At 37.1% G+C, this 19,617-nt stretch overlaps 1 protein-coding gene across 2 annotated transcripts in view; it reads left to right on the top strand.

Moving 5' to 3' along the window:
* Positions 1-19,617, top strand: part of STK24 (serine/threonine kinase 24) — a 55,324-nt gene that overhangs the window by 8,653 nt on the left and 27,054 nt on the right. For both annotated transcript variants that reach the window (XM_017821065.1, XM_017821064.1), the window contains exon 2: positions 4,888-5,118. In XM_017821065.1, coding sequence (XP_017676554.1) covers positions 4,888-5,118 — 231 coding nt within the window. The remainder of the gene's footprint in view (positions 1-4,887; positions 5,119-19,617) is intronic.

Here is a 19,617-nt window from a genome sequence, read left to right as displayed (position 1 = left end):
TGTTTTCTTTTCCTTTTCTTTTGTGGTTTTTCATTTGTTTGTTTTTTGCTTTTCCTCTTTTCTTTGTAAGTTTGCATGAAATTTCCTGAAACTCAGTTTCTCCCCATTGCATCTTGTCCTTTGACTGGACACCACTGAGAAGAATCTGGCTTTGTGTTCTTTTCTCCTTTCCATCAGGTATTCACACACAATAAGATTTCCAACCCCCCAGGCTTCTCTTTTCAAAGCTGAAACAATCCCCAGAAATTTCTGAGCCTCTTCAGATGATGGTGTTTTGGCCTCAGTCTTGATAGGGAATGAGGACTGGACTGACTAATTGGAAATGGATTTGGTGAAATGAAAAGTGTACAAAATGAGCTGTTAAAAGTTGTTTGTATATCTCAAACAACCCAGCACAGAGAAATTACAGATCTGCAAGTCAAATCAATTACATAAATAAGCTTGAGAACCTGAATACAGAGATGCCTTATAACTCCTGCATTTAAAGAAAAAAATAGTTTTTCAACTCTTCTCTATGATAACTGGATGAATAGCCCTTCATAAAAGGAGGTTAGAAATAAAACTGGAATGAGATGCAGAAAAATACTCAGTTAAAACTATATCTTAGGTCAGAATGGTTATGGATAAAGTTTGATCTAACTAGTTTGAATTTCAGTAACGTTTTCTATTGAGCTATAAGGGGCAGCTAGTTCAGATGAGAATTAGGGAATCATAAAAATAAATACTTTGCAAGACGTGTATAGTCCTGGCTGTAAGGAGCGTACTGCAGAGGTGGTGTCAGAGTGGAGGGTACTGCTGGTTTCTCCAGGATTGCTCTTGACAGTTGCTGACTGAAAAGTGACCTTAGCATAGAGAAAGGCAATGCATGCTGATTAAAATTGCTGATGGTACAAAATTTAAAGGCACCTGTTTCACTTGAGAGGCCATTACTGAAGAACTACACAACCTTGAGGATTGGAATTACTGAACAAAACAGCGTGAAGGGTAGCTTGTCATAAATATGAAAGATTACAAAGAACCTTTGCAATGGGCTGGGAGTTCATTAGTTGGAAATGCAGAGAATTAGGAAGAGGTGATTTGGTTTAGTTGGTTGCAGCAGAGTTTGAGCCATGAGAAGGATGGCTCTGAGGGATCTGAGGATGTATTGCCCTATTTTTATTCCGTAGAAGTGGGCAACAGTGTTCTTAGGTACTGAGAAGAGTTAATTTTAAATGCAGTATGTTTTTCTGGCTGATTAAGGTCAAAAATAATGAATCCAATGTGGTACAAGTACAGAGAGATTACTCAAATTATTGGATGAATGGTGGCTTTGCTCATGGTGAAAAGGACTTTGTTCTGCATGGCTGAACAAGCTGGAGATTGAGACAGGATGGTTGCGGTTTGTGTTCAGAAGTGTGAAAAACTATCTGAAATAAAAAGCAAACTAATTCAAGTGTCTATAGAAATTGTAAGTTCTGAAATCATTCTATCTGAACATTCCAGAATTTGTTTTTGATTTGCTACACTGTGTACTCTGTGTCCCACTTGGAAGGAAATGTTTTAGTGATAGAGTCCTAGCTCCTTATCAAGGTTGTTAGCGTTACTCTTTTGCAGCAGATGTCGTTGTTCTATTCTGTATTTTCTAGCAGTATTTAGTGTTCTCAGTTGCCTGAAGGCTCTTCTATCAGTTCCCTTTATTTTAATATTAGCAGGAATAAGCTATATGCTTAGTGAATGCTTGCAAAGAGTAGAGTCGGCAAAACTGTGGTGACAGTGTTTATGGAAGACATTTTCTCTATGCAGTCATGTAGAGAGACTATTTATAAAGCTCTTTGTTTATTTTCGCTCTGCTGGAAGTATTTACAAAAACAAGCAGAAATACATTTGGGGAGAATCCTTTCCAGATGTGATCTTGGACAAATGAATGGGAATTGGCCACTCATGTACCTTCAAATTCAAGCAGTTCGTTATGTGGCCTGGTCTCTCCATTTTTGAAATAGAGAAGGTCATTAAAGAGAGACCAACTGGTAGTTTTGCAAAAACATGAGTTGCCAGTGCTTTAAGGATCTCACTTCAAACACTTGATCTCCTGAGAAGAAAATTGAGACCTTCTTAGAGAGCAAGAGTGTGTTGTTTTGTTTGGGTTTTTTAAACAACTACTACCTTCTGTTGCTCAGAGCAAAACTCAGGAATGGCAACTGTTAAATTTTAGAACAAGTAAATGAATTTACAAAAGTTCTGAAGTGGGAAGGAAAAGTTTGAGGTTTTTAAAAAATATTTAGTAATTTTACAAGGAGCTTGGAAAATAAACTCTTATTAATAATTATTTTATTCCTATTAATTCCAGCTATTATTGTACAATTAATATTTCCAAACAGCTGCAAAATTTTAATCATAAAAATTGAACAGCAACAGTTGTTCCTTGCTTCTTGAGTTCTCCAGGAGCAGATAACTTCCTTGCTTTTCTGGAGTTGTTAATGTTCTTTTACAATTGTTTTATAAAACTGTCAGCCTAATACCAGAATCCCAAGAGCTTGACACTGTAAAAATGAATCTGTGAGATTTCTGCAAGTCTCTGAAGGTTGTGGTGTCATGAAATAATGGGCTTTAATATAAGATTGCAGTAGATGGTTGAGTGGAAAAGGGAAAATAAGGGGTGAATACATAGAGCCAACAGAATTCAAAGAGCTGCTGGCAAGTAGCCCTTCCATTTTTCTCTATCTGAACAACTGCAACACACTGCAACTTTGAGCTGTGCTGGCTTTTTGTCTCTGGAGGTGAAACATGGAATTTTTTAGGCATCTGTGGCTGGGATTGGTTTGTGACTTACCCAGATGCCTTTGTGATGATGTAATGCTCGGATTCCTGTGGCTAGTGAATGGAACTAGAAGGCTTGTGAGGATGGGTTAGGCGTTCACAGCTCTCTACAGCACATCATCTCAAATTCCAACACAGTATGTATGAAATCATAGACTGATAATTGATTTTCCCCAAGGGAAAATGTCTGGTGCAGGTGTTAAAGTTATTTTTATTCATGAAGAATTCTCAGAGAAGACTGGTTTGAATATTGACAACAGAGCGTTCTGTGAGGCATGAGAAGAACCAGTACAGCACAATTTAGTTAGTAGTTTTGTGGTCTCTTGGAAAATATGTCCCAGGAGGTGTTGATAGGGGCTACTGTGTAGCTGAAGGATGACTACGCTTGCTGGAAAACATGAAGTGCCCTAGTCTGGTTTCCAAGTGGGAGACATATTATGTATGTAATATTTAATAATGTGTAATAATATGTAAATCTCATTACATCGAAATTAAAGGAGAAACAACCTTCTTTTGGTGGAAGGGATTTGGATCTTTTGCTGTTCCTTTTGATGGCAAAAGAGTGATAACTCCCCATATCCTCCTGTTTGTTTCCTGAGACTGACTTTGGATAGAAGTATGGATCAATAAGATGTAAAGCAGGGGGAGCTTCTTAGTGCTGGTAAAGTCTTGCAGTACACTTAGAGTGGTTTTTCTTTGGGCTTATCTCATCAGTGATCTGTTCCTGGGATGATTACCTGGAAGATATGATGTCTCATAGCTTACTTTAAGGTATTAGAAGTAGTAGTGTACTGCAGTTTGTACCACATGATGATAAAATCACGTGTGACAAACACAATGCTCGCCTGGTCCTCAAAACACCTGATTCAGCTGTGAAATTCAGATATCTCCAGACAAACTAAAAAGTGTTCTAGACTATTTTCCTCTCATGGCTGCATGGGTTAATTACGTAACCTTTGGGACATGAGAGTGGAGATAGGCAGAAGTATATTGTCATCGTTTATAAACAATAACAAGCTTTTGAAGTATTCATTTTATTTCTTAAGGAAAAGATTCTAAGTAATTCTATCATATTTTTCTTCATTTTGTGACTATTTCCTCTATGACTTTTCTAGTTTAATCATAGAATAGTTTGGATTGAAAGGGACCTTTCCAATCCCCTATGGTTGTAATTTATATATATTTTTTGTCAGCTAAGAAGGCTCCTTTTGCTAAGATTAAGAAGGAATACCATGGAACTTATCATCTATGCATTGAAAGTGAATAGTCTAAGAGCATCAGTAGTGAACTGAATACTTGACAGTAGAGAAAACACAAATATGGCAGAGTGGTCCACCTGGGTCTTATATTTGCATGTTTAGATGAGTGCTCATAGCTATTATGTGACTGTTCAAATCAAGGAAGCTGGGAACAGGATGTTTTTTAGAAGTGAATGAGTTTACACAACTGAGAAAAGAAGAAAAAGATAAATAAATCCTTCTTGAGAAAACCTTGGGGTCAGAGATGAGGAGGAAGCATGGCAATTCATGCAGGTGATCCTTCATAGGAGAAAACTGAGGAGGATTGTTTGGCACATCAAAGAAAACGAAATAGTGCTCTGTGCACTGAACAGCATGAATGAAATCCTTAAGAGGATGAGATATGTGAGAAATACAGAAGAGAAGGACACTGGGATCTGTGAAGGAACCAGTTTCAAGAGAACAGGTTTGACATAAGGTTTACCTTTATTAGTAGTGGTGTTTGATTGATTTGCTTTTAATAGAAAACAAATCTTTGTAAGGATCTTTCATTCTGGGTGCTCTTTATTGGCAAAGAAGAAGAAATTGAAGGAGCAGCACTTTCTGTTGCCAGATAGGATAATATCCTGACATAAGGACAGTATTAAATTTGTACTTCATATACACAGAAGCATAAACCTTGCAGTGTGTGCATATAAGGGATATAGGAACAATGGGATAATTATGGAGATAGAAAAAGAAGTATCTAGGTAAATAGGAATGTATGGAATTTGAAGTGTTTGTTTCCTTCCAAAATATCACATTTTGTTTTAGTGTTACAAATACTGAGTAACTTTTCTCTTACTTTTAACAGACTCTGAAGGCAGATCCAGAAGAACTGTTTACAAAACTGGAGAAAATTGGTAAGGGCTCTTTTGGTGAAGTTTTTAAAGGAATTGACAATCGGACTCAGAAAGTTGTTGCTATAAAAATTATTGACCTAGAAGAAGCAGAAGATGAAATAGAAGACATCCAACAAGAAATCACAGTACTGAGTCAATGTGACAGTCCATATGTAACTAAATATTATGGATCCTATTTAAAGGTAAGATACAGATGAAGGTGATTTTATTTTGTAAATAATTCTTTTCCAAGTTATTGAATTGTGCCTGTTTTCATTGACAAGGTTTCAATCAGACTTCAGTTGAAGAAAAATATATTTATGTCCTTTGAATTCTAAAGAAAAAATGAGTTGCTATATTTTGTGAAGTAGGACAGAACTTAACAGAAAAAATTGCATGTGTCTTTTGATATTTCTATGCAAAAAAAACTTTCAATAACATGAGTTTGTTAAGCTCTGATTCTCTTAATTTTAGGAGAATGTAACTAGTGGTTATTTAAATTCTGAAAATTTAAGCTAAGTCTGCATTTGAATTGTCAAAATATTAAAAGCAATGTAGTTTCTGCTGTTCTGTGAAGCTTGAAATTTTTTGTCAAGTTTTGATCATTAGGGATCAAACCTAAGCTATTAGGTTGTTTTTCTGAGGAGACTGAACCTAGCCTTTATCTGATTTAAAAATTAAAATCTAAAAGTTAATTTATTTGCACTTTAGCCGTAAGTGAAATGATGGAAGGAATTTCCATTGACTGCCTTCTGAATCCCTTCCCTTCTGTCCCCCTGCCATATTATTAGTATCAGAGTTCAGTTATAAGTTTTTTTGTTTGCTTTTTTTGTTTTCGTTTTCTATTTTTGTTTTTAATTGGATGGATGTAGTGATTTATTATGTCTAAAAGGTAGTGAAAATATCTGGAAGCTTTTGGTACTACTTTATTTCTTTGGGCAGACTTTGTTCCCATCTGGATAGCTCTTTCTTTTATGACAGTGAGATGGCAATCTAGATAAGAGATTGCTGTCTTGGCAGGATTTTAAGGTAGAAATAGGCAGAAAATACTTTAAATTTCAGTCTGCTTTTGCTTTTGTGGCAGCATTCTATTTATCAGCAAAAACATGAAGGTTCTGAAAGGGGGACCTTGTTTTATCCCTGTATTTCTGAGACTGCCAGTTAGTTTCCAAAGAAAAAAGGACTTTTTCTGAATCCAGGAGATGCATTGCTTAAGAGAGAGATAGTTTTTTTCCTTTCTTCCTTGTGCTCTGAACCAGTTCACTTGGATATCTTATCAGTGAAGGGCTTTGTGAATGGTTTTTAGACCTGATAACTTGTTAGCGAAACTGAACTTAGAAGTTATGTATAGTTTAGATCTCAGAAGCATTGGGAGGCACTTAATGAGCACAGTAAATTGAATAAATTTTTCTTTATGGCTTCTATTACTACTTCTGCAATTTCTCAGTCAAGGATTGATAGTTAAGTGAAGTATGGCAAAAAGGCAGAAGTGGTATTTCTCTCCTGGACTGTCTATCTGCTTCAAATCTGCTCATTTTAGAGGAGGAAAGTAAGATCAGAGAATGGTTAAGGTTGGAAGGGACCACTGGTGAGGTCATCTTGTCTGCCAAACCAGTGTGCAACTAGTCAATAATTAAACACTTGAGAGAGACATTGATTATTTATTTCAGAGTTGCACAAGCCTGGGTGCTCCGTAGTATTCCACGAATCAAACACACTATCTATCAAAAACCTTTTACTATCTATACATTATAGCAAACAAAGGAGTTAGTGTTCATTTGCTACAAGTTACCTAATTCTCTTATTAATTGGTATTCTACTTTCTATTGGTTAAAGAGTTGCATCTCGGCTAGTTAGTCCACATGCAGAGTCTTTGTCTTCTTCTGGATTGGTGGGTTTCTTGGATTGGTGGGTTTCTTGGGTTAGTGGTCACGATCTCCCCCTGCCAGAATTACCTTTACCCAGCTGGAGCTGATTTCAGTGCAGTTGCTGAATTGGGTTTATAAGTTTCTTCCTTATCTTGGGAGTTCTGCCAGATGTCTTTGTGGCCCATAAATTTTGCATTCTTTGTGTCCACTATCAGTGGTGCATCCTTCTTCCCAAGCTGTGTTAACCTCCCCCTAGGTCTGAGATCACTGAAGCATGTCAAGCCCTATACCTTAACTAGAAAAATCTGCCAAGTAATTTGTTTTTCTAACACATGGGCATCACTTAGAGCTTGCTTATTAGCTGCTTTCTGTGTCACAGATTAAATCGCCCTTCTTGTTGATTAGGCTTCAGAGTATACCCATAAGCTCTCAACTCCCCAAGACAGAGCTCAGTACACTCTGAATGTTGCCTCACATAGAGGCAACTGCACCACTGCACCTTCCTGGTCTGTCTGTCCTAAACAGCATGTAGCCCTTCCCTGCGACATTCCAGTTGTGTGAGCTGTCCCATCATGTCTTGGTAATTGCAGTGAGATCAAAGACTTGCGACTGCACACACATCTCAAATCCCCCTGTTTGTTCCCCATATTGTGTGCATTGGTGTACAGGCACTTTATAGAGGTATTTGAATGTGTCAATATCCCAAGAGGGCTGCAAGGGGATGGCCCATAGTCCTCTTCTGTTTCCCCACTTTTCCTAGTTTAAAGCTCACTTTACCAGGTTGGCCATTCTGTCAACAAAGGCTCATGTGCCCCATTTCATGAGGTGGGTTCTGTCTCTCCTAATCAGCAAACAGGGTCCCAAACCAAAATCCAACACCAGTGACACAGCCAGCTGTTTACTTGTAAATCCAGCTAGTTCTCTCATCATTTACCCTAACTGGCATGACCAAGGAGAACACTACCTGGGCCTCCAGACCCTTGACCACTGTCTCCAGAGTCCTGAAATTGAGTTTGATGGTTCCTAGTTACCCTTCACAGAATCATAGAGTCAGCTGGGTTGGAAGGGACCTCCAAGATCATCAAGTCCAACCCTTGATCCACTACCTCCTTGGTGTCATTTGTGCCCACATGAAAGACCGTCGGAGTAATAGTCAGCTCTTATAAGTGAAATAGAATATAGGAAAAAGTCTGATGGGAATGCCACTTAGTAGTTTTTAAAAGTTATAATAATAATGGGGTTGAAAAAGAGAATCCAGTGTTCAAATATGAACTAAGTGGATGTCAACATTTTGTGAAGGTCATATGGCAAATGGTTGCTTTTCCTAATTGAGGGCTGTAGGGCTCTGAACCCTGAATGGGTTTGGCTGGATGAAAGTGTCATTAGTGATATTTGTGCTTATTGTTGTATGGGGGACCCTCTGAAAATACTTGTAGTCTTCCACATCCCTTCTTCTGCCAAATGCAGTAGCCTATGAATTTTTCAACTTATGTCAACTTTCTAAGATACTGTATTAATAGTGTCTATGTATGACTCAGTTACTTTTGGAGTAAAGTACAGCTCTTTTTACATCTAGTAGAGTGTACAACAACTCATGTTTATTCAGTGCTTTAGTTCTTTGTGAATGTATGTTGTTTGCAAGACGCTTGGTACTACAAAACTTTTGGTCTTCAAAACAAAAACCTCATTTCTTTATGCTGTTAAAAATTAATAGGTGGTGGTTATTAGCTGATGCCGAAGTGGTAGAATGCAAAAGAAACATTTTACAGTTCTATTTGTTTTCTAAAGTAAGAGTCAGGGCTTGTTATTGGATAGCAATGATGTGTCATCATATACATATATACACACGTACACTTAAAAAGGACCATATTAATATTTAAATGAATTGGTTAATATTTTTGACTAGAAATCTAGGTTTATTTGCTGCAAGTCTCTGATGTATTTGAAAGCCAGGACTGTCATATGTAGTTCTAAGGGTCTGACCATCTTTTAGCTCTAACAGTGTAATAATCCATCACTGAGAATCTTCAACACATTAATCTTCCATGTCTTGAGCGATTAGGAGACATTATTTCTTCTGTGATTGGACAGTTTAGCACTAATTACAGGAAAGATTAATGTTTTCTCACAGAGTAAACTTCTTTGAAGTAAGCAAGTGGGAGAACAATAGGATCTTAGATTATGTTGCCAGCCACTTCATCAATTATTGTTCTCTAAAGTCTGTGCAGCCTGATGCGTACTGACCATGTGTCTGGTGGATGTTGAAAAGAAAGAAGTACTGTTCATAGAGAACTCTTAATTTGACTTTTCTATACATAGTGTTTGGTCGACAAATTGAAATTGTTGTTGGAACTGTTCCCTCTCTCATTTTTTTTCCTTCTGGCTCTAGATCAGTCTTTGTTTCCCAAGGTGTCCTGTGTATTGTTTTGTGAGCTGAAGAGGTGTCTTTTATTATGTGGTAACTTTTTTCCTAAGTACTCTCCTGGCAGACAAGTTTCAAGATATTGGGAAAGGAAATTTTCTATCTCATTTGGGACACTGCATACTTGATGATTAGTGTTTTATGTCCCTTTCTAGAACAAGTTTCTGTAATTGCAGAATACCTGATCTGACATCCTTTGAAATATCTGACAGATTTTAAGAGGCATTCTGTGTTTTCAGTAACGGTGGTTAGCGAACACTACCATGAAGTCTTTTATAGGTAACCAGAATGTTTTGGGCTTGGGTTTTTTATGTTTGTATATTTTTTGACACCTGAATTATTTGTCTTTGGGAAATCTTTATATTGTTCTTCATTCTCTGCTATTCCACACCTTCTTCCATTAAGCTGTGTCATTATACATGCCAGCGTGTTCAGGAACCTGTTGTTTGAAATTTTAGAAAGCTTATATAATACCACTGTATTTGCCTGATATACATGGAAGTACAACTTGAAATAAGAATTAAAATTCAGCGAGTTAATGAAAGCTACTTAGTTCTAGAAATTTACTTTTTAAAAAACTATTTCATTTCTAAATGCTTTCTAGAGTAGGGTGATATACTCCGAAGGCTGATTAAATTTTCGTATTCTACAATTTTCTGTATATCCTAATTTCCTATTTTCAGAAATGTGTTTGCTTTATAGCAATTTTTTTTTTCATATGCAGAGAGTAAGCCATATGGACCTGTTTGTGTGAAGTATTGCTGCTTTAGCACAGTGAGTCTTAAATAAAAAGCAGCTTATTGCTCACACAGAGCAAGTCTTGCATTCCCTCTAGACTTTGTTCCTTGCATCTGTTGTTGGAGTTTTGTGTGTAGTTGCTGTGGTCAGTTCATTCAAATAGAGTGAAAGCAGTACTGAAGTGGGTGCCAGTCATCCTGGATGTAAACTTATTTGTGGTACATCTTTTTTGACAGAAATCCAAAGATGTTTACTTAAGACAAAGTATTTTTAAATATGGTGTCTTCATGTTGTCATTCTATTGCAACAAAGGTCTTTTGTCTACTATTAGGATATAGTAACTGGAATGCTGCTCTTAAAGCATTTTGCAGTGTCATGGTTTATATGGGTGCAGATATCTGCAGGGATTGCTGTTCCTTATCTGATATGGTGTGTTAAAAACCTGTATCAGCATTCTTTGCTGTTTTCCAAAAGAAAGGTTCATCTGTTCCGTCTATGATCTGATTGAATGCTCCATGGATAAAAGAATTATAGGTCCTTTTAGATCTTTACAAAATTAATTCTTGAAACTTCTCTGGGTCTGTTTACTTCTTTAGATTTTAGGTTGAGGCATCCACTGCCTTCCTTGTAATGGAATAGGGATTCTTTGTTCCTTGATAATTTTTTTTTTTATATATCTTATAAAATTGACTGAAGTTGTTTGCTGTCTCTTCTGAGTTTTGCCATACTGTAACTCTTTAAAAGTATTGCTATGCTACTTACTTTAAAAGCTTTTATTCTGTCTAGGAGCCTTTGCATCTTATTCTGCTTTACCGATTTTTCAAGAGCTAGTTAGATTTGGTTCCACGGTTGTTTCTCCTGTCCATTTTAGGCCAAGTTTTTTGTAATATATTTTATTTCCAAGATTTAGATGCCTCTCTGATGATATTTCTTCAGTTTTGTTAATAACTTTAATTGCTGCTTTATTATAACTTCATAGCATTTATATATTTCTTGATCTTGTGTTAATATTTAGAAATACCTAAGAGGAAATTAATTTGTCTTTATGCTTAAAAAGTTGAAGCTAAAGACCCTTGACTTTTTAACATATATATATGTATATATATATGCATAACTCTCAAAGCTTAGGTTAATATATGTATATGGACAAAAGCTGAGATCAATGTGTTATATGTGTACGTATACATTAAAAATTCTTTAATTTCCTTGTTTTAGGCTTCTATACAAAGGAATATAATGGCAAAGCAAGTGATCACTAAGTAGTTTCATCATCCAGTGTAACTAGGTACGAGTGATATCAAATTGGTATTAAACTGGTCTTATAGGGTGTATTTTAAAAAATATTACTGTATAAGCTTGTGTTTCTTCATCTTCCAAATGTGTGTTTCTAGCACTCTTTGGAGCTTTTGAGATACTCTCTTTTGAACTGTTTAAATTTTTGATCCAAGTAGAATAAGACTTCACAGCATTAGTGAGACCATTCTTGGAATAATTCAGTCTTGGAATTCCAGTTTACAGTGTGGCTGGAAAACTGCAATGTAGTCAGTAAAGAGCCTCGAGAACAGCTTGGGATTTGGAAGGCCTGTATTCCAGAGGATTACTGAAGTTCAGGCTTGGTTTTGTTTTTCTGAAGAGATGGTTGGAAGTGACTCAGTGTGTATATATGAAAACTTTTCTGTGTTTAAGTGCTGATAGTTTAGTGCTTTCTAATGTGTTATGCCAAAATATGACAAGATGTATTTGCTGAGTGGTCAAGGTAAGCAAATTTCATCTGATAACCACATGCTGTTTTAAAGGGAAGATAGCTTAAATATTGGAAAAGCTTGTATGAGGTGGATTTTATGCCACTAGCACGGGTTTTTTTGTGTGGTTTTTTTTGTTCGTTTGTTTGTTTTTAGATCAGTATTTGCTGAATTCTCGAGGAGAAAAGACAATGCAGAAAGAATTGTGTCTTGTCGATACCATCCAAGGAGTCTTTCTGCTGTGCCTTTTGCAACTGGACTTGTCTATCTCGCATTGGCCTTTTTAGCCACCAGCGCTCTTGTAGTAAATGTGGGTAGAGCCCTTCCCAAATCTTCGTTCGCGAAGCCTAGCCATGATGATGATTTGCTGAATTGAAAGAAGCCTAAGCTTGCAGACTTTAGGAGACTTAAGAACATTAATGGATGTTCAATTATCTTGCCTCAGCAATCTAGGTAACTTTGTGGGTGTTTATGTGTGACTTCAGTAAGTTTTAATTTGATGTTCTTTTGCTTTGCAGGTTTAACTGGTTTACTTTAACATTTATGAGCATCTCTGAACTGATGTGACCTTAAATGTATGCTGTGGGTCAGCCAGAAGTTAATGGACTTGGTGCATTCTGTTGTCATTTGATATAGCAAGCAACTTTTGGCAGGTTTCATCGTGCTTATTAGGGTGGAACAGAGATTCTTCCCATTTAGCATTAGGAATGTAGAATGCACTGCAACAGAGGCTGCTACCTCAGTGCAGGGAGAAGTGAATGTGTGAGTAGTTTCTTAATGTTCTGTCATTTATGCTGTGTGGCCAGCCCTATAACAGCAGCTAGTTCTCTTGCAGACTTGACTTTTTGCAAACCATGGTCCTTGAACTTTGGATGGAGGTTAGAATCATAGAATCATAGGATTGTTAAGGTTGGAAAAGACCTTTTAAGATGAAGTCCAACCATCAACCTAACATCACCACTATGTTTACCATGAAACCATGTCCTCATGTTTTTTGAATACTTCCAGGGATGGTGAGTCTGCCACTTCCCTGGGCTCTCTGTTCCAATGCTTTACAACCCTTTCCATGAAGAAATTTTTCCTAGTATCTAATATAAACCTCCCCTGGTGCAGCTTGAAGCTGTTCCCTCTTGTCTTGTTTCTTTTTACCTGGGAGAAGAGGCTGACCTCTGCCTCAGTACACCCCACTTTCAGGTAGTTATAGAGTGTGATATGGTCAACGCTGGGCCTCCTCTTCTCCAGACCAAACAGCCCCAGCTCCCTCAACCACTCCTCATCAGTCTTGTGCTCCAGTCCCTTCACCAGCTTCGTTGCCCTTCTCTGAACTCATTGAAAAAAAGCTGTAGCTATCTCTCATTTTGCTTGCTACGATTGCATCCATGTTGTCATCATTGCATTTTATGAGGGGTTGTGGCTTCTCTGTTCCCCTGACCAAAGCCAGATGGAATTGTTTTATCCTGTAGGAGTTCCTGCAGCTGAAATGACTGGAAGGCTGGGAGTGAAGATTCTCTGTTATTGTGGCAATGACAGAACAAAATTAAGCCCAGGTTCCTGTGAGCCAGTCCGTATTCTGGTATGCTTGCTTTTCTTCTGAAGCTGTTGGTAACCTCCTCTGTTCTCACTAGGCAGCAATAGCCTTCAGAGAAGTTGCATGGGTGTTGCCTTCATTTGTCTGTAGTAAATGAGGATGTGACATCTGGCTGGACAGCCCAGAAAGAGGTAGCAAGAAGGATTGTGTAATGGTTCTGATAGGCTCTCAGATCTAGTCAGTCTACTGGTTGAAAGAATGAGTTTTAATTGATATAGCTTCTAATGGCCATAATAAGACTAAGATAAAAGGATGCCAAAGAATCCATAAACTCTATTTCTAGCATGCATGGTCTTGTTGTGAGGCCCTATTTTCATATTTAAAGTAGTTTGGTCCCTTCTTATTTCTAATTGTTACCTTGCAACTGTAGTCTTTACTACTTCTGTCTCTCCCTGTAGTCACTTGCTGTGCTCCTACTGAGAAAAAAGTCCCTTGTTTGCATTATCTTTATTTAAAGATACTGTTTTGAATTGTGACTCTAGAAACTTGTCATTCCACTACTTTCCTTTAGCAGTCCAATGGTTTATTATCACTTTCTGAAATCTGCATCATATTGCCCTATTTTTTCACGTCTGTTGAAAAATCTATCTACTAAACAAAGGTGGCTTCAAGAATTTTCCTGTTCATCAGTTAATCAGTTAATCACTGTTAATCAGTTCTGTGCTTTTAGTCTTTTATGGCTAAATAATTCTTACTATACAAGTGTATCAAGGTTGGGAAGCATCACTAGTATGTCTCAAAGAAAATGGAGAGTTTGTACTAATTATGTTTGTATAATGTTTGAATACTTAACTGTATCGTGTCATTCTGATCTTGTTTTAAATCCAGATTTAGAAAGCTTAATGTAAAATATCAGTTCTTGAAAGTAATATGTTTGTTTGTGTTGTGCTGCTTGTGATGGCCTTAAAAGCTGCCTCTATACTGCTCTGATTGCTGACTTCTATATGGTATGAAATACTCTGTGCATAATTTCACATCTTGGTATCTGTCTTTAGGCAAATCTAACAGGTATGAAAAATAGGCAGCAGCAGTATCTCGTTCCCCACCCTGCTTTCATATTCCTACCATTTTACTTGTGTGGGATCTGTTGACTGCATAATGACTTGGTTCACCTGGGAATCAAGCTTCCTTAGTGTCTTCCGTTCCTTCCAAAAATAACCTGGCTCTTGAAAAGACCAAACCCCAAACACTAACAGATGAGCCAGCTCCGACCCCTGGCTTTGGAATTGCTAGTTCTGGTGCAAAAAAATAATAAAAAAAGCGGTGAAGTCAGTTGGCCTAAAAACTGGGGGGAGAAAAAAGGACCACATCTTGCTTCTAGAGTAGCTGTTACATGAGGTCTTCTGTTTAGTTTGGCCATACAGCTCAGGAGGACATAGCATTGCTTTCTAATAGTATGTGATCTTGTTTATGTCAAATGTCCTTCTGTATCTTGTGTGTTAGCTGCTACACTCGTTGCTGCAGGCCTGAGATATCTGAAAAGGGAGTATTAGTATGGCATCTAGGTGCAAGCTTTTTGCTGCTGCTGCAAAAGGGAAATCCAACTCTGCCTTGCAACTGGCCACAGGGCCTATTTGAACTTTCAATGAAATGGTTCAGCTCACTGAGTAGGCCAGGGACTAATCACATTTTTTTATTTGTATTTTTATTGTTTTAATTTTTTTTTTTAAGGGTGGGAGGATTATATACTGGCGGTGCACACTGGTCTATGTTTTTAAGGGAGCACACACTGTTCATGAAGCTTCTTTGATTAGCCAACAGTACTGCTGAAAAAAGAGAACATGTGTATGTGTTTATGCTCAGGTTTAGGTGCATTAGTTTTGTGGGCTGGTTCTCCATTTTGTTTTCCAAATAGACTTCCCGGCACAAGGCTTTTCAGCTAAAATGTGATTTTACTGCATCATCAAATGGCTACCAGTCTGTTGATCTGTTGTTCTCATGAACCTCTAAAACATTTGCCATTTTGATTGAAAACTTCTTTACCTACCCTTATCATAATCTGTTGCTCTTATGTAGTTATATAGTTACGCTGTTTGTGTCATATCTTAAATGTGAACATGAGGTAGTTTGTATTGCTCAGTTACCTTTCTTTTACTTAGGTATTCTTTGGCATTTATAGTTCTTTGGGTCAAATTAATTATTCTAAATCTCTGTATGGAGACAGTTGTATAAAAGCAGAAGAATCACATTCTTTACGTACATAAGAGAATATTATGGTGTGTTGAAGAGCATGTTAGTAGGCATTTTAAAATGATTAAATGTAGAACTTTCAGGAACTGTTATTTTGAAAAAGTTGGTTAGACTCAAAAATACTGAACTTCAAAAGGGAAATTTCAGTGTACAGGTTTATGGACTGTGTTAGTTCTAAAACATTGTGGTTTTTGTATTCAGAAGCTAGTGTTTTCAAACAAATTCTTAAGGTTCTTTTGGTCTAGTTTTCATTATACCATTAAATTTTAAGCTCTTGTGTAACAGTTAGGATAAAAATAATCATTTGGAGGTGCTGAGGTTTTCTCCCTCTCTGCTTTCTTCAACAGTTCCTTGAAACTGCAACTTGTAAGAAAGAAGAGCATAGAGGAGGAAGGTGGAATGGAAATGAGTTAAGTGAATAGAAAGTGTTTTTATTTTTTACCTATAATTAGAGGTCAGGGTAAGAGTTGTAAAGAGAAAAAGTCGAAAATAATAAGAATTTTACAGAAAAATTATGTGTTTTACAGGGACTGAAATGATGAGCTTAACAGAAGTCTGAGTTGAAAATCCCGAGATATTCTAGGGTTGATTTGTACAAGTTCATTAGTAGTAAAAGTTTGGAGGAATGATTGGCCTATGAGTGTTCTGTAAAGGGAGTAGTGGAATTTAATAGCATTGTGAATGCAAAAGGAGTGAGGAAAAAGGATTAAAGCTTTACAGGCTGCAGAGCAGGGGTGCAAAAGATCTTGGAAGTTGTGGTAAGTGGTAAAAAAGGGATTAAACTGGTGGGTGAACTGATACTTCTGCGAAGAAGTAAATTTGAGTTGTACCTTTCATTTTGAATTTAATTTGATGTAATGGGTAAACAGGAACAGATGTAAGCATTAAAGCAATTGTATTTTTGGACAATGGAAGTGAAGGGATTCTTGTGCATTGTATTTGCTGTTGGAAGTTTGTTTCTGGTATAGAGAAGGGAGTAATTCATAAACGTGCTGAGCACTGTTGAGGTGAACTACTCCAGTGAAAAAGGTTTGAGATACATAGGTGACATTTTTTTGGGGGGGGAATTACTAATCTCAGTATTCACTGGATGCAAAGTTCATTTGTTAGTTCTGCTTTAGATGTGGTGCAATTTATCTGAAATAAAGAATTCTATGAACTAATGCTGATTTACTTTCCTCCCGATTTCATGATTTGCTTTTGCTTCTAATTTCCCATTTTGTGACCTGGTACAGTTCACTAATAATCATTTGATGTATCACTCAGTAAAATTCAGTTCCATAGGGAGCTTTGATTATGGGTTACATTTCTTGTATTTCTTGCCTTCTCAGTGACTATTCATAAGAGGTGAGTTGATGAATTGTTGGGATTCTCATAAAACCGCATAAGTCACTCATTAATCTTTGTCTGCCTCTATAAATGGACTTCCTGGGAAATCTGCCACAGATTGCAGTTTGCTTTTTCCCCCATAAGGCAATGGTTCAGTAGATGTGGTTATGAAGTAGTTATTTGCCTGGTGGACAGGGATGGGAATGGAAGAATGACTATTGTCAGCCCCACTGAGTAATCAAAAATGTAACTGGTAAAAGGATAAGGGTTGTAAGGGACCGGATTTTTTCACTCTCCCACCAGTTTTTTATGAAGTAAGAAAACAGAAAATGGCTGTAGGCAGGTGGGAAGAGAAAGAATATGGACTTGTGTACATTTAGTGTTCTGAAGAAGTGGTTACCCACTCCTTTATGAAGTGAAATGTGTACTATTTTTCTGTTGTTGTGTGAGTTTCTTGTGTTTACTAGCTAGGGGCTGGTTTTGCAGCCAATACAAGAAATACATGTCTATTTGCTTTTATTGTAATATACTTTGTTAGAAGAGTTATAAACCCAGATCGCCCAATAGTTTGAAGCTCTGGGAAATCATGTGCTTAATATGACATGCCTAGGCTTGTGACAGCTGGGCTATAAGGAGTCATTTCTGTGGTGGAAGGGCATGTGCCCAGGAAATGTGCCAAAGAAGCCGTGAATATGGACACTGTTAGAGATGACTCACACAAGGGAAAACATGGAGCTTGTGGCTTTAGCATGTTGGCATGCAAACACAAAAGTCTGCTAAATGCTCTGCAGAAGGAATCTTTTGTCAGTACCATGACAGAACATTCATTGTTGTTTTTATTCCTAGCAAGTGGTCCTGCAAGCTCTATTACAAATAGCTTGTGGCAAAAATGGTGCATTTAAGGATTAATTGTATACTGCTGTGATAATTGCAAGAGGTAATTGTTGACGAGTGTCTGCTGCATTAAATTGTAGAATACATTGACTAGAATGTATCTCTAGAAATGAAAATGTGATATTTTTTTCTTGAGATCTCATGAAGGCAGGAGTTTCAGAGTATTGGAAAATGATTCCAAAGGCAAACAGCTTCTTTATACATATATACATGTATTAAATACTGTATACTGAGACGGTCCTGCTTAGTCTGAAAAATCATGTTACCTGTGTTTTTCATGGAGTTCATAGTGTCCAAACTTGAATGAACAGTTCTTCTCTTTCCTTAGTTTCTGTTCTGCCTTGGCTACCTGGCAGATGCCTTTATTTTTTCCTTTGTGGTTGAACATGTTAGATGGCTGACAAACCTTGATTAAAGGACATAAATGCGCCACATGCAAAACCACAATGATTTCTTTGATTGCAGGGACCTTTTGGCCAGCTTGCAGTAAGGACTTGTGTTTAGAAGAGAACCTTTGGGCTCATCTGTATCTCCCCTCAAAGGGATGGCAGCCCGAGGACAGCTAGCATTCATCCTGACGCCAAGACACTTCAAAGGAGGTAAGCGCCTCAGAAATGATCCCCAGACAAAATACTTACCAGTCCTGCACCCCAGCGTGGTAATATTCTTTACTACAGCATTACCATCATTCATGGCTCCTTCGTGAAAATTTTTTCAGAACTCTATGGGGCCTTATCAGCTGCTTGCAGCCCCCTTAAGATTCACAGAGATGTCCATTGCTGTCAGTCATCCTTGTCCACTTGCTTAAGAATGTGTCCGCAGTGGAAGGGAAAAAGACATTTTAAACCTCTTGAGTTTGTATACAGACATGTGCTCCCCTCCTTCCCTTACATTTTTATTTTCATGTTTTGGATGAGGTTCAAACTTGAGCTTTTTTTAGTTCATCATCCTTAAGTTTAAAGTCAGAGGGGAAAAAAAAGAAACCAAAACAAAAAAAAAAAACAACCAAAACCAAACCCTGTTCACTCCACATGATTTTAAAAAGTTTTTTAATAGATTTCTGAATGATTCCTTTATGTCCAGATGATTTCCACCGAAATATTTTTGTGTTTGAATTTCTATTGAGCATTATTACAGAAAAGTTCTGTAGAAATGAATTATTGCTTTTCATTTTCCTGGGGGAAAATGTGTCCTTAGAAAATTTTTTTCCTCGTTAGGGATGCTACCTAGATGCAGCAGAGTTTGTCTTCCAAATACCTATGGAATAATAATTTAATAGAAAAAGCAATTTAAAATAAACAGAAGTTTACTTGACATCAGAAATTTAAACACAAAATTCCTATGGTAGCTTTTATAAATTTATATTAATTTTTTTACTAAAAGCGGACTTTTCAGGGGTGGTTTTCACCTCTTCTCCACCTAATTCTGGATCTCAGCTCTAGATCTTTCTTTTCTCTTTGTTACTCCAGTAAGTGTTATATGAAGCCCACTAAGAATGAGTGGAATTATGAGGAAAAACTTACTTGGGTTTTTTGTTGAGTTGGGTTTTTTCTTTTTTCTTCTTTTAATGGGAATATTTGGACATGTAGTAGGCCATTAGTGAATATGAGTTATATGTTTACTGAATAGATACTATTTTTTTTTTCTAAGGATGTGGATTTGGAGAGCATAGTTGTATAGTTGGCACTCAGACCATTTAAGCTTTATCTGTTAGTAAGTCTTGTAAAGTTTTACCTTGTTTTTATCACTACTGATGGGAATATATTATTTAGCTATTAGTTTGACTTCTTTAAACTTAAGAGATTTCTGACTATGTAAGGCACTTTTAATATCTGACATCTAGCCATTCTTGCTGGGCTCCACCACATGAATACAAAGGTTCTGTAGATTGTAGCTTAAATATATTGAGGTAGTAAAGAAGTGGGTTGTCC

This window comes from Lepidothrix coronata, unplaced genomic scaffold (genome assembly GCF_001604755.1).
Source record: "Lepidothrix coronata isolate B3197 unplaced genomic scaffold, Lepidothrix_coronata-1.0 Scaffold88, whole genome shotgun sequence".
Lineage (NCBI taxonomy): Eukaryota > Metazoa > Chordata > Aves > Passeriformes > Pipridae > Lepidothrix > Lepidothrix coronata.
This window is presented reverse-complemented; position numbering and strand designations above follow the sequence as displayed.